The 15,675-nt window shown below is 29.1% G+C and overlaps 1 protein-coding gene across 1 annotated transcript; it reads left to right on the forward strand.

Annotated features, from left to right (window-relative positions):
- Window positions 1-12,710: 12,710 nt before the first annotated feature.
- On the forward strand, window positions 12,711-14,087 carry LOC118046910 (transcription factor MYB108). Its single transcript, XM_035056002.1, has 3 exons — window positions 12,711-12,970; window positions 13,104-13,233; window positions 13,332-14,087. The coding sequence occupies exons 1-3, from the start codon at window positions 12,808-12,810 to the stop codon at window positions 13,921-13,923; spliced, it is 885 nt and encodes a 294-aa protein (XP_034911893.1). The 5' UTR covers window positions 12,711-12,807; the 3' UTR covers window positions 13,924-14,087.
- Window positions 14,088-15,675: the final 1,588 nt, after the last annotated feature.

Consider the following 15,675-nt stretch of genomic DNA (forward strand, 5'->3'; position numbering starts at 1 on the left):
TGGAAAGCTCTTGTGTCTTGCAGTGAGAGAGATGTTGTGTATTTATATTAGTGGTTGATGTTTAAAAGTGTCTAATCTATAGAATATACATGGAAAGCAAATAATAGACTCCTAGAATCGAGGTGCAATTACACTTGCTGATTTGTCGTGATGTGCAATTACACACTTGCTGAATCGATGGTCTGCAATTATACACTTGCTGAATTGTTGTTATCTATAAAGTTCGTTTCCATAATATAAAGCTGTTAAAAAAATTAATAATAAAAGATTTCATATGCTAAAAGACCGGAGTAGATTAAAATGTTTCCAGCGATCAGAATTTCAACTGTATATACAGTATTCACTAAATAAACCTAAAAAATTTGAGGTGCAATACACATGCTTACCTGATGTTATCAACATGAAGTAGGTATTTTTCTTTTCTTTTCAAATATAACTCTTTTTTTTAGTTAATTGATTTATACTAAAATAATTTTTATAATTTATTTTTAAACTCAAACTAAACTAAAATTCAAATCTAAAATCTAAAAGTTGATTGTTGTACCGCTTTTAATAATAATATTAAATAGTTGTTAATTGTTGTACTGTCTTTAGTAATAATAACTAGTTACATAACCCGTACGATGTCGTGGGTCAACTATGTTTTGCATTAAAAAAAAAAAGCTAAGATCTAAAAGTGGTAGGTCTTTCTATAAAGTTATACTCAAGAGTTTTAGGTTTGGTTGCAACACCTCACCCAATAGTAATATTTATAATATTAATAATAACATTACACTTGTATAACCCAAATTTAAGTGGGTTTGCCTACAATACTAGACCCAATAGCATTGGATGTGGATCTGGCAGCAAAGTCGTGCCATAAAAGTGTGATAATTAAATAGATTAATTAAAAAAAAATAAAGAAAAAAAACCAACATGAAGAAAAAAACTAATGAAGAAAAAGAAAAAAAAAATGAATTAACTGGGTTAACCCTTAAAACCGGGCTAACTCGTCAAACTAGGTTAACTCGTCAAACCCAGAATCCGTGTCATGAAAGTTTTGGTAACTAAATAGAAAGAAATTTAACATTAACAAACTAAACTAAATGAAAAAAAAAATTTAAAAGAAAAAAAAAAAGTAAAAAAAAAAAAATTCAAGTTAACTCGTTAAATCAAGTTAACCCGTTAAACCCAAGATCCATGTCATGAATGTATGGTAACTAAATAAAAAAAAAAAGTGAACATTATCAAATTGAACTAAATGAAAAAAATTAAATTAAAAAGAAAAAAAAAAAACAAATCTAGGTTCACTTGTCAAACCATGTTAACCCGTTAAACTTAAGATCTGTGTCATGAAAGTCTGGTAACTAAAAAAAAAAAAAAATTAACATTATCAAACTAAATTAAACAAAAAAAATTGACGGGTCAACCCAGAATTAACTGGGTTCACCCATGAAACTAAGTTAACTCGTGAAACCCAAGATATGTGTCATGAAAGTCTGATAACTAAATAGAAAGAAATTTAACATTAAAAAACTAAACTCAATGAAAAAAAAATTAATTAAAAAGAAAAAAAAGCAAAAACAATTATGGATTAACTTGTCAAACCAGGTTAACCCGTTAAACCTGAAAAACGTGTCATGAAAGTATGATAACTAAATTAAAAAAATTTAACATTAACAAACTAAATTAAACAAAAAAATTTTGTTAAAAGAGAAAAAACAAAGAAAGAAGCAAAAAAATTATCCTGAAAGGCATAAAAAACAACTAAAAAAAAGATAGCTTAAAAAAAAAAAAACCTAAAACTAAGGCATCAATGTTTTGTTTTATTGTGGACTGCACTGTGTAGTTCACAGTAAAACACTGATGCCTTTTGTATATGCTAGTTATATGACCCGCGCGATGTCGCGGGTTAATTTATTTTTGCTTAAAAAATATCAAAAAAAGCTAAGATCTAAAAGTGTTACGTCTTTTTGCAAAGGTATACTAAAGAGTCTTGGGTTTGACTGCAACACCTGACCCAAGAGTAATATTTATAATATTAATAATAATATTAAACTTGCATGATCCAAGTTTAAGTGGGTCTGACTACAATACCAGACCCAATAGCCTTGGATGTGGGTCTGGCTGCAAGGTCGTGTCATAAAAGTATGATAATCAAATATATTAATTAAAAAGAAAAAAAAAACCAATAGGTAGAAAAAAACTAATGAAGAAAAAGAATTTTTTTTTAATTAACTAGGTTAACCCTTAAAACCAGGTTAACTTGTCAAATCTTTAAATTCGTGTCGTGAAACTTTGATAACTAAATAGGAAAAAACAATTGATGGGTTACCCATAATTAATTGGGCGAACCTGTAAAACCCGGTTAACCCATCAAATTCGGGATCCGTGTCATGAAAGTTTGATAACGAAATATAAAAAAATTTAAAATTAATAAACTAAATTAAACAATAAAAATTAACTAAAAAGGAAAAAAAAAACAAAAAACAAAAGGAATCAACCTTTTCACTATGGACTGCACTATGCAGTCCACAGTGAAAGGCACATAAATGAAAAAAATAGCAAAAAAAAAAAAAAAACTAAAGGCATCAAACGATAACTAAATAGAAAAAAAAATTAATATTAATGAACTAAATTAAATAAAAAAATATTAATTAAAAATAAAAAATAAAGAAAAAAAACCTATAAGAAGAAAAAAAACTAATGAATAAAGAGAGAGAAAAAAAATCTAAATTAATTATGAATCAACTAGATTAACCCGTCAAACAAGGTTAACCCGTCAAATCTGGGATCCATGTCATAAAAGTGTAATAATTAAATATAAAAAAATTAATATTAAAAAAGTAAATAAAAAAATAATTAAAAAACAAAAAAACAAAGAAAAAATCTAAAAAAAGAAACTAAAGGCATCTGCTTTTTCACCATGGACTGCATTATGCAGTCCACAGTAAAAGGTTTAAAAAGGAAAAGGAAAAAAAAAAAAAAAAGGCATACGCCAAGGGTTTATTTTTTTTTTTCTTGCATAAAAAATATATAAAAAGGCTAAGATCTAGGAGTGTTAGGTTTTTCTGCAAAGATATACCCAAACGCCTTGGGTCTAGATGCAACGCTTGATCCAAGAGTAATATTTATAATATTAATAATAATATTAAACTTACATGACTTAAGTTTAAGTGAGTCTGACTGCAACACTAGACTAATAGCCTTGGATGTGGGTCTGGCTGAAAGGTAGTGTCATAAAAGTGTGATAATTAAATAGATTAATTAAAAAGAAAAAAAAACAAAGAAAAAAACCAACAGGAAGAAAAAAAAACTAATGAAGAAAAAGAAAAAAAAATATGAATTAACTAGGTTAACTTTTCAAACCAGGTTAACCTGTCAAACCTGGGATTCGCGTCATGAAAGTTTGAGAACTGCATAGAAAAAAAAATTGACAGGTTAACCCATAATTAATTGGACTAACCCATGAAATCAGGTTAACCCGTCAAACCCGAGATATGTATCATGAAAGTTTGATAATTAAATAGAAATAAATTTAAAATTAACAAATTAAACTAAACAAAAAATATTAATTAAAAAGAAAACAAGAAAAAAATTCGAGTTAACTTTTCAAAACTATGTTAACCCGTTAAATTCGGGATTCATGCCATGAAAGTTTGATAACTAAAAAAAAAAATTGACATTAACAAATTAAATTAAATAAAAAAAATATTAAAAGAAAAAAAACAAAAACAATTGACGAGTTAACCAGTGAAACCTGTGATATGTGTCATGAAAGTCTAATAACTAAATATAAACAAATTTAGCATTAATAAACTAAAAGTAAATGAAAAAAAACTAATTAAAAAGAAAAGAAAAGCAAAAAAAAATTTTCCAGGTTAACTCGATCAAACCGTATTAACCTGTTAAACCCGGAATCCGTGTCATGAAAGTCTAAGAACCAAATAAAAAAAATTAACATTAACAAAAAAAAATTATTAAAAGAAAAAAAACAAAGAAAGAAAGAAAAAAAAAACCCTCTAAAAGCATAAAAAAAAAGCAGATAAAAAAACGAGAGAGAAAAGAAGTTCATTTCTTACTGTGGACTGCACTGTGCAATCCACTGTAAAAGACTGAACCGTTTTAGTTATAACTAGTTACATGCCCCGCGCGATGCCACGAGTCAATTATTTTTTGCTTTTCAAAAATAGTCAAGATCTAAAAGTGTTAGGATTTTTTGTAAAGTTATACTCAAGAATCTCAGTTTTGGTTGCATCGCCTAATCCAAGAATAATGTTTATAATATTAATAATAACATTAAACTTGGGTTAACCCTCAGCATAAAAGTGTCTGGACCATAATACCAGATCCAATAGCATTGAACGTGGGTCTGGCTGCAAGGTCGTGTCATAAAAGTATGATAATTAAATAGATTATTTTTTAAAAAAAAAACCAACAGGAAGAAAAAAACTAATGAGAAAAAAAATATAAATTAATTGGGTTAACCCTTCAAACCAGATTAACCCGTCATACCTTAAATTCGCATCATGAAAGTTTGATAATGAAAAAAAAAATTTAATAGGTTAACGCAGAATTAATTGGGCTAACTCGTCAAACCAGGTTAACATGTCAAACCCGAAATTCGTGTAATGAAAGTTTGATAACTAAATAAAAAAAAATTTAACATTAACAATTTAAATTAAACAAAAAAAATTAATTAAAAAAAAACAAAAGGCATCAGCCTTTTCACTGTGGACTTCACTGTGCAGTCCATAGTCAAAGGTATAAAAACAACAACAAAAAAAACTAAAGGCATTAGCCGAAAACTACTTAGAAAAAAATTTAATATAAATAAACTAAATTAATTATAAGGAAAAAATAAAAGAAAAAAAACCTCTAAGAAGAAAAAAAATACTAAATAGAAAGAAATTTAACATTAACAAACTAAACTAAATGAAAAAAATAATTAAAAAAGAAAAAAAAAAGCAAAAAAAATTTCAGGTTAACTCGTCAAACTAAGTTAACCCGTTAAACCCGGGATCCGTGTCATGAATGTCTGGTAACTAAATAAAAAAAAGTGAACATTAACAAACTAAACTAAACAAAAAAAATTAATTACAAAGAAAAAGAATATTTTTTAAAAAAATTCGTGTCATGAAAGTTTGATAACTGCATAGAAAAAAATTAACAGGTTAACCCATAATTAATTTTAACAAAATAAATTAAACAAAAAAATTAATTAAAAAAACAAAAAAAAATCTAGGTTAACCGGTTAAATCCGGAATGCGTGTTATAAAAGTTTGAGATACGAAAAAATTTAACATTAATTTTTTAAAAAATATCCATTAAAAGAAAAAACAAAGAAAAAATGAAGAATTTTTTTTTTTTTAAAAGCTAAAAGTAAAAAAAAAAAAAAACGAAAAAAATAAGGACAACTCCGTTAAAAAAAAAAACAAAGAAAAAATGAAGAAAATTTTTTTTTTTAAAAAGAAGCAAAAGGCAAAAAGTAAAAAAAAAAAAGAAAAAAAAAAAAAAAAAGAAGACAGCTAGCTTTTACTGTGGACTGCACTGTACAGTCCACAATAAAAGACTGAGCCGTTTTAGTTATAGTTCAATTCAATAAACAAGTATCTACTACCTTAGTATTTTTTTATTAGGTTTAAGAGAAGATTTATCCGACCATAGCATATTAAATAGTTGTTAATTGTTGTACTGTCTTTAGTAATAATAATAAATAGTTATCTACTACCTGAGTATTTCTTTATTAGGTTTAAGAAAAGATTTATCCGACCATAGCATAGTGTGGTCAGATACTGTATTATTTTATAATAGTTGGTGGCTAAATGGGCGTGATACAAGCATGGTTTCCGAGGACTCTGCATAACTTGGGTTTTACAGATCGATCGTGAATGGTCAACAAATTCATAAAGGAAACACAGAATGAGAATATTAATTTTGAATATTAATTTGGGCATGCATTGATCTCTCTTTAATTTTTGTTGAGAAATGATCTCTTTGATAAGTATGCATCTATCTCTTTCCCGCATGTTTGTAAGACTAATGGTGTAGAAAAGCAGCTCTTTTGCACGAGAGATATATTCTTTGTATAAGTTCTTGGACGTTCAAAGATATGGTCAAAATTACCGGATTCCGGTATCTCCCAAGTATCCAAAACAATATAACCTTCATTGTTTTTATGGTGGTTCTTCAAGCTAATAAAAATTCCTCCATTTTAAAACCGTCCTTTCATTTGTATTTTTATATTTTTTTTAACCAATGATAAACCTAATGCATATATGTTTCACACAATCTTGAAAGAAACAAAGTAGAAAGGCTAGAACAGGAGAAGATTACTGAGAAAGAGCTATACTCCTCGGACGAGCAGCACAGGTTTAGAACCTATGATGAAAGGAAAACTTAGAATTGATGTTTTGTCTCGATTGAACGTGCGAGGCCACGATGCATGGATGGATGCATGACTATCATGATGTTTCAATCGTATATACAAACACAAAAACAGGAAATGTAATTAAAGAAAACAAAAAATGGATTGAAGAAGAAAGTTTTAAGGTATCTTCCTCCGAATTTACTTGCACGAATACGTAATCTTTGGAAAACCAATCAAAGCATGAGATGAGTGTGAAACGTCTTGGGCAAGCTGATATTCTTTTGACGGATCAAAAGGGAGGAGCAAAGTCACGAAAACTGCCACTACAACTCTAGGAAGTCCCTTGGATCTATTCCTACCGTAATCCTACGCACCCAATTATCTATCTTGGGGAACTTTCTTCCTCATCTGTTGTTGGATTACTAATATTCTATTCGATCGACAATGCTTTCTAACCCTTTTTTTTTTTTGCTCCTCTTTCTCAATATAATTTAGTTTATTAAATCATAATTAATTAATTCACCAATGGTCTTATGCTGGTTTATATATGTAAACCCCGGGGTTTTCATCTGATTGGAAATAAAAAAGAAGGATTTAAATTGATATTTCATGAATTAAAAAAAACCAATTAATTAAAATTATTGATTTTGGAGAATAAGTAAGAACCATAAACTTGGTTTGCTCTTACATTTTCCACTTGGATTAGCATTTAATAAGGTGAGAAACTCATTTAAAATGTTTGGCTTGAATGATTATGAAATATGTGAAGGGATGAATATGTTAGTGTTGCGTAGAAGCTGAATTTCAAAAATTTATTAGTTAAAATGTTAAATTGTGATGGAATAATGTTTAATAATATGAAAATGGTTGAGTATATATCAATTCAACTGAAAAAATGAAATAATTAAAGAGGAAAAACTTATCCTTGATATAAAGTCAATTTTGGCATAGGAGATGGTAAAGGGAAAAGTGTAGGAAAAAAACGACTAGTTATGATTCGGAGATCATTTTATAACTTGGTTAGGAGCACTAGACTTAAATATGCATGCATAAAAGAATTCGATTAGGAATTTATGTCTAATTTATAAGTTTTAAGTTAGAGTTAATAATGAAATGTGTGGGAAATGAGAAATTCATTTTTATTTGATGTAATAGGAATATAAATGAATGAAAATAACTTGTAATATACACAAATGAAGTGGAAAATCCTAGTGTTATTGAAAAGAGTTAGAAGTGACCATAAAAGGGAAGAGTTGAGGAAACTAAAGCAATAAATAAATGTTATTTGTTTATACTAATTATAGCATGTGTTGTGACGTGGAGAATGGATTGAAAAGAAATGAAAATCTTGTGTTTAAAAGGTAATGAAAATGTTGTTATACCTTAAATTACGACCATTGGAACTTTGCATGAATTATTAAATTTTGAGTTGTGTTGAATAATGGTTCGAGTAAGAAATGATAAAGAAAATGAATATGGTTTTTTTAGAGAATTTTGATGATTTATTGTAGGATGTAAAATGGACAAATTGATTTATTAGGGTGTTGTATTTAATGATTTTATAAGGTGTAAAAGATGGAAGTTTTGATAATAGAATTTTCATTACGAGTTAAATTGTTATTGAAGATTAAGATATAAGGTGAACTTACATTGAATTACTAAATGAGGAGTGATGTGTATACTTGTTGGTACATAAGAGGTTGTTGGAGCAGGATCCCAGGTCGAAGAGGTAGGACCTTCGCTAAGCAATAGGTAAGAGATTGACTCCTCTACTATAAATATGTTAGAACTATTAATGATAATTCATTTTAGTTTTTGTAAGAACAAAATTAGAAGTATTTGGTTACATGAGAAGTGAGATGAATACGAAATGGATTATGAAATTGACTAGCACTCCTTGTATTACTACATACATCAATTTGATTGATGACCAAAAATATATAACTAACTATTAATTGGTGTAGTACTAAAGATATCAATTTGCTAGATGATTGGGAAAATAAAATTTACTAGTACTCAGTGTAGTACTAAAAGTGTCAATTTAGTTGATGACCAGAATATGAATTGATTCTACAAAGAAATAAAATATAATGGTTTAATTATTGGTTAATTGGTTGATTATGTATAAATTAAGTAGCACACTTTCTTATCTTGTTATATCATATTGTAATTAATGTTAATTGTTATAAACTAAATTGTTTGTAGGATTTTCGCAAGCTCGTGATGTACAGTAAATCACTTTTGTCATTTTGTTACTAGATATTAAAGTTATAATTAAAGAAAATATAAACTCATTTTGTAAATTTAAAAATGTTCTTTTAGTATATAAGTAAATTTTAATAATAGGATGCATGTATCAACTAAATTTATTAAACAATAACTTTAGAGATTCTTAAATTATTCCTTCTTTTCATTTAGAATTAAAAATGTATGAGATTTAAATTACAATTCTTTTATCTAAAAATAAATTATTATTGAATTACTAGGTGATAAATATGTTATAATTATTGATGGAAGAATGAAATGATGGATTGAAAGAATAGATGTTATCTATTGTTGCTAGTTTTAAATTGTAAAATTTGATCTAGAATGATTGGATTAAATAATTGAAGATTAAATTTAAACTTAGCATTAGTATGAATAACCTGGTATAATTCAAGGTAAAAGAAAGAATCTTACAAAATGAGTTGGTAAAGAAGTTGTAAAGTTAAGAACTTAAGTGCTACAATATAAGTTAATAAATGAATAAAAGATAAATATAAAAAAATATCTCAATTATGTTCAAATTGGTCAACCGATTGGATTTATCAATTGATTCAGTCGACTATTTGATTTAATTGAGTAGTCAAAATCATTATTATCTCAATTGATCGATGGAACCGATTGATCGATTAATCTAATAATAAGAGAAATTATAAAAATATGAAAGCAATTGATTGATCAAATTATCGAGTCAAATTAATTCGATCGACCATTATCATTGATAATGTGGGTTGTTATAAAAAATAATAATTACAGCTTCTGTATTTATCCATTTTCATGTGTGTGTGTGTGTGTGTGTGTGTGTGTGTGTGGTGCTGAAGGGATTTTGTTTGTAGAAAGTGATGGTTATGAAGAAGAAAAGGTGAGACTTGGAATGCATGTCAAAAGAAGATAATTTGTTCTCGCATTGTTGGCTTTTCATCCCATAGTTATCAGACCTGATTCAGGGGTTGACCCAGCCAAGGAGCCGAGTCCAGGGTTACACGGGTTGATATGAATCAACCTGAGTCAACCCAAAAAAATAAAACTTTTTAAAATTTTAATATTTCATATAAAAAAATTAAGAAACAATTCATGTGAATATGAATTATACATGTTATAAATAATAAAGTTTAAAATATTATTTCAAAAGGTTTTTTATTCTACATTGAAAAAGTACTATGTTAGTATATTATCCTTTTAAATTGAAGTATTTAAACCAAAACCAAAAAGGTTTTTTTTATCTCACATTGAAAAAACATAACTTTTTTCTTGTGAACATAGAGTATATATTAAAAAAAAAATTGAAATTTTTATCTTACATTGAAAAAATAAAATATTCTTGCAGTATTTATATAATAAACTTTGAAAAGGATTAATAAAAAAAAATAAAAATATATATATATATATAAAGGGGTCTTTGGCTAGAAGAAAAAACACATTAAAAAAAAAAGGTCTCAACCGGGTTTTGCAAGGTCGTCCAAGTCACAAGTCAATCAGGTTTCGCCGAGTTTTTGCTCATCTAGATCTTTTACCTTACCCGTACCGGTCCAGCCACTGGGTTGACCAGATCCCGGGTCAACCCGTCAAGCCGGTCTGGTTTTAATAACTTTGTTTCATCCTTTTATTAGTAGTATTCCTCTTAGGAGCAATTCAAATAATTAAATTTAATCCAAAAACAATTCATGATGAGACTGCATTTGATAATTAACATAAATACTAAATGATTCAGGGTTTTTTCTATGTATTTTACTATTCATATGAACAAAAGCACCTTAATTTTTTTAAAAAAACTTTTTTTTTCTTGTAATTAAATCATTGTATAACCTAATTGGATAGAATTAGGATTGGAATTATGGAAAAAATCAAATAAAAAAAATAAAAAATAAAAAGCAGAGAAAATACTTGACTTACTCTAAATTTTAAATAATTTTTATTTTGATTTAAAAGTTTATGTGATTCATTTTCCAGCCCCTAGGCTTGAAAGAAAAGAAAGAGTCATTAGAAAACGATGAAAGAGAGAAAAAATGATCGGTTGTTATGATTTTGACAACTAAAATGACAAAGCTTGTTGTCAATTAATGAGTTCTATTCGATGAAGGGAGTTTAATGATGGTGGGTTTCCTACAAGCATGCTTGAAAAGAAGTTCAAGTTTTTTTTTATTATTATTCAAATTGGTTGGTTTTAGTTTTTTTTGGATGATTTTGGGGTGTTTTAAGGTTGGTAAGTAATATAGGAAGGTTTTTATGATGTTTATTAAGTGGTTTTTGATGAAAATAATTTGAAAAATAGATTTTTTAAAAGAACGGACAATATTTTGTTCTTTTTGGCAGATAATATGTTATCCATTAGAGCATTTTCGAGTCACATTTTGTGACCGAAAAATCATTGTTTGAGTTCTTGGACTCTAAAATTCATTTTCTAATTTGTTTTCATCTAAAAGCATCTAAAAAACATCATAAAAACATCAAGAAAGATATTTTTAACCTTAAAGCACTTGTCAATTCGTTCAAAAACTCAATATTAAATCAAATCAAAATGAAATTCACGAATTTCGATCTATTTTTTTAGAATATTTAAAGAGCAAAACCTCCTCTATTGAACTCACTTCTCTAACACAAACCAATAGATACCAAGTTCTATCTTTTTTTATAGTTATATATGCTCAATCATAAATTTTCTCTCTCATTTTTTTTATATTGATTTTATTTCTCTTCGCTTAACATTTAGAGACTGAAACGTGATATAAATAAAGTTTCAGATCAAATGTAAAAATCTTAAACAACAGAGATAAAGTATGTGTAATATGAAACTTGAAGGCCTTTTAAAAAGTATTTCTGTTTTTTTATATTAATTATGGTCCTTGTTTTTTCAATTTTCTACTATAATCTAAAATTCTATTATATCAATTCAAATTTTAATTTAACATTGAAATACTATATGACACATCAAAGATATAAGATCATGTAAATAGAAACAAATCTTAATGCATAAAACCATGTCAATATAACTTACAAGGATGAAATTGAAAAAACAAATTCAATAACTAAAATGTAAAAAATATTTAGAGCCTAAAAAATAAAAAAGTTAACTATAAACAATGATAGTTTATGCATTCTATTTGAGTGTATTAAATCTTTTAATAAATTTAATTGCTTCGAACTTATTTTTAAACATAGAATCATTCTTTGACATATTTGTTTTAGATATTTTTATCTAAATTAATGAAAATACTCATGTAAAAAACTCAAATCCAACATGATTTATTAAAAGTATATGAAAAAAAATATTTTTAACAATGTGGCAATTCTTCTTCTTTTTATTGTTTTTAAAAAATTATTTTGTTTTAATTAATCATGTTGAATTTTAATTTTCCATGCGCCACTATATTTGTTAATTTGAATGAAAATATTTTTGATAATGATGGATTGAAAAATGATAAAATAAAAATAAAAATAAAATGAGAGTAATTAAATTTATATAAACAAGTCATAAAGAAAATGTGAATAGACAAATTGAATTAATTTCTTCTCAAAATGTCCTGAATTTTTTTAAATATAGAACCCTTTGTTTCACCTGCTTCTAAACTTTTCTCTCTCAATTTTTTGGGCCAATCCCGTCTGTTCATGGAGTCCACAGCTTGATCAGGGGAATAAAATAAATATATAAAAAAAGAAAAGAAAAGAGGAGTACTATTTTAAAGCAGCAGAGGCTAAGTAGCTTGGTAGTGGTCGGTCACCCAAAATATATAATCCTCGTTGAAACCATGGTCTATCACATGTTGCAAGACATTCCAAGACGTTCAAGCACCTTGAAGAAAGAAGAAGAAATAAATAAATAAATAAAGGAAGACGATGATCTTGACATCCTAGAAAAGCTTCACTCACAAAACAGATCATCCTTGGACCATGGTCTTCATGCGTGGTGTGGATGTCTTAGAAATGTTGAAAAGACAAAAGGGTCAAAGTCCAAATATAATAATAAATTTCTTCTATGCAGTGTAATTAGCCTATTACGCGTTGCTATCTAAGACTAAAATTAGCTGTAAGTTTATTCCCCTCTTTACCGCATTATATATATATAATACTCCCTCCTTGTCTGTCAATTGCCCTTCGAGACTAATCTATCCTCTCTCCCCTCCCTCTCTTGCATACTAACCCAGAACTCAAACTCCAATCGAGCCTCTCTCGCTAAATTCTTTATATTAGACAAGGAAATGGATGCTCAAGCAAGAAAGCATGGTTATGCAGGAGCTGAAAGTGAAGATCAGGGTATGGGCGTTAGGAAGGGACCTTGGACTATCGAAGAAGACTCCTTACTCGCTCGTTACATCACCATCCACGGTGAAGGTCACTGGAATTCTGCCGCTCGCTGTGCAGGTTAATATCGCAGATGAAACATAGAACTTGTTTTTTCTAAACATTATAATTTTCGTGGGAATAAAGATTTTTATCAGTTCTTCATTGATTTTAGTGCTGATTGATTGGAGTATATATAACTATACATATGCAGGACTGAAGCGGACCGGTAAAAGCTGCAGATTAAGGTGGTTAAACTACTTGCGCCCAAATGTTAGACGTGGAAATATAACTCTTCGAGAACAGCTCCTGATTCTTCAACTCCATTCTCGCTGGGGCAATAGGTATATATATTGGGGTACCTTTTGTGATATAATTACACAATTCGTTCTGCTATGAAGCTTACTCAAATCAATAATGGATTCTGCTTGAAATAATTTAGGTGGTCGAGAATAGCGCAGATGTTACCAGGCAGAACAGACAATGAGATAAAAAACTACTGGAGGACCAGAGTTCAGAAGCAGGCAAAACAGCTTAAATGTGATGTTAATAGCAAACAATTCCGAGATACCATGCGTTACGTTTGGATTCCCCAACTAATTCAAAAAATAGGAGCAGAATCTGAATCTCCCTTGGATCAACCCACCATCAGCCCTCCCACTTACTATTCCAGCCAGATTGATATCCCAGTTGCTGCAAGTGAATCCGGGTCGGATTTGATAGACCCGAATTTCATGCCCGACATATCGGTCAGTAGTACTTTGTCGGACTCTTTGGATGCCCAGGTTTCTCCCTGGTCGGACCTGACTGATTATCAAAATCCACCCTGTGGTCAGTACTATTCAGATAGTATGCAAAACGGGTCTGGTTTATTCCCGGAAAATGATTCTGGTTCCTGGGGTTGGTGCCAGGATGGAGTGGATATGCAAGGCATGGAGCAGGAAACATATGGTTTCATAGGCGGTGGCGACTCATTGGATCAGAGCCTGTGGAACGAAGAGAATATCTGGTTCTTACAACAACAGCTAATGTGATCATCGTGATATTCATTTATATGGTGTGTGTACATAGATGAACGTAGCAAAATCAATAAAGTGCATCGATTATAAATGAGAGCTGTGAACGATCGCTTATTCTTTAGATTTGTCTCCAGGTCCAATTAAGAGGATCTTTTTATGAACAATTAAATTACTAATTATTTCTCTCAGTTGAGGTCACAGCAGTAAGTTCATTGTTACTTGAATTTGGTTTACAATAAGATCATCATATGACTAGCAACAGTTATCTAAGTTGATACTATCATGAAAAGAAACGAAGTGATATTCATGATCACAGCCATACTTTGCATTAGTGGCAGGGGCCGGGCCCCATGCTTGAAGGACGAGGTTTCGATCGAGCCTCGTGTGGAAGTTTGAACTTAGCCCCATAATGAAGCACGAGGGAAAAAAAAAATTAAATTATAATTTAACTACATTTAAATTAAATTGCCTTAGCTTGTGAACGAGCATGTATCACCCCAACTCATATAACTTGTGGATGAGTTTGTAGCGCTTATAGAGGGGTTAGTATCAAAATCAATCAAGCTTGTAAAAAGGTTTGGAACGCTCATAGATAGGCCTAAATCTCCTGTGGACGAACCTATCTCCCCAACAACTATATGTCCTTGTTAACGAAAAGCGATTTCATCATCCATCAATGCAATTTTGAAATGCTCAATCTTCCTAACTTTTTTAAGTCCACGACAACACAAATTAAGTGTATTGTTGGCAAGGACATGTCCCACTCATTGACTCCTCCACGAAGTGTGGTTATTGCTCTTCATGCCACCTCCCATATTAAATAATGCATCTAATATATGCATAAAAAATAACACTTATCATCTACAGTATTATGAACATGATATTTAATAAATGTTATATAAAAAAACTACTGCATGCTAATTGATTTTATCTTGGATAATGCTACTTAGAATGTATCGAATTATATGGATGCTTTGGAAATTATGACCATATAGGTGTAAAAAACCATCATTATATGAGCAAATACCATCTCATATAGTAATCTAGATCAATTATCAGATATAGCTCCATAATCACTCTTGGCATGCCAAATATTTAGGTATGCTATATGGATCACCAACCAATTCCCTTTCCACTTACCATGACGATTGATATTATAAACTTGTTACTAGTATCAATATAATTGAGAATGTACTAAGACAATCCAAACTGTTGCATTACTCGATCAGGGCAATGTTTCTCAATGATATCAAAATAATGCAATGAGACTTGTGCTAGCTATAAATCATCTCCCTCCCGGTATATCGGTGAAACTACTTATATCAAATCCTTAGTATGAAGCATCCATAGAATCTATCGAGACATGAAAGATATATATTAGAAAAAAAACCAATAATAAAAAATAATACCACAAAAACATATAAAAATATTTTTGTTGCCCATACCTCATAAGTGTACTGTGCATCCAACCCGTCCTGGTAAAAATGATGGACATGAGGATTATTTAAAATAGAATGTCTAGCCCACACAATCTGACAATAAAAGGCACAAAGTTAATATATCATGTAATTTATAAATGTCACATGTTATTCAAGATTTATTAAATTTTATTATTATCGAGCTCTTATAGAGAATTGCCTTCCCATTACACTGTCGAGCATATTTTTCCCCAAATTCTCTAGATAATCAATATGAAGATGCTCTCATAACCAGAGATAAATGTATTTACATTGGTTGTTTTATATTCGCATTTAAAAATAATTAATA

This window comes from Populus alba, chromosome 2 (assembly GCF_005239225.2).
Source record: "Populus alba chromosome 2, ASM523922v2, whole genome shotgun sequence".
Lineage (NCBI taxonomy): Eukaryota > Viridiplantae > Streptophyta > Magnoliopsida > Malpighiales > Salicaceae > Populus > Populus alba.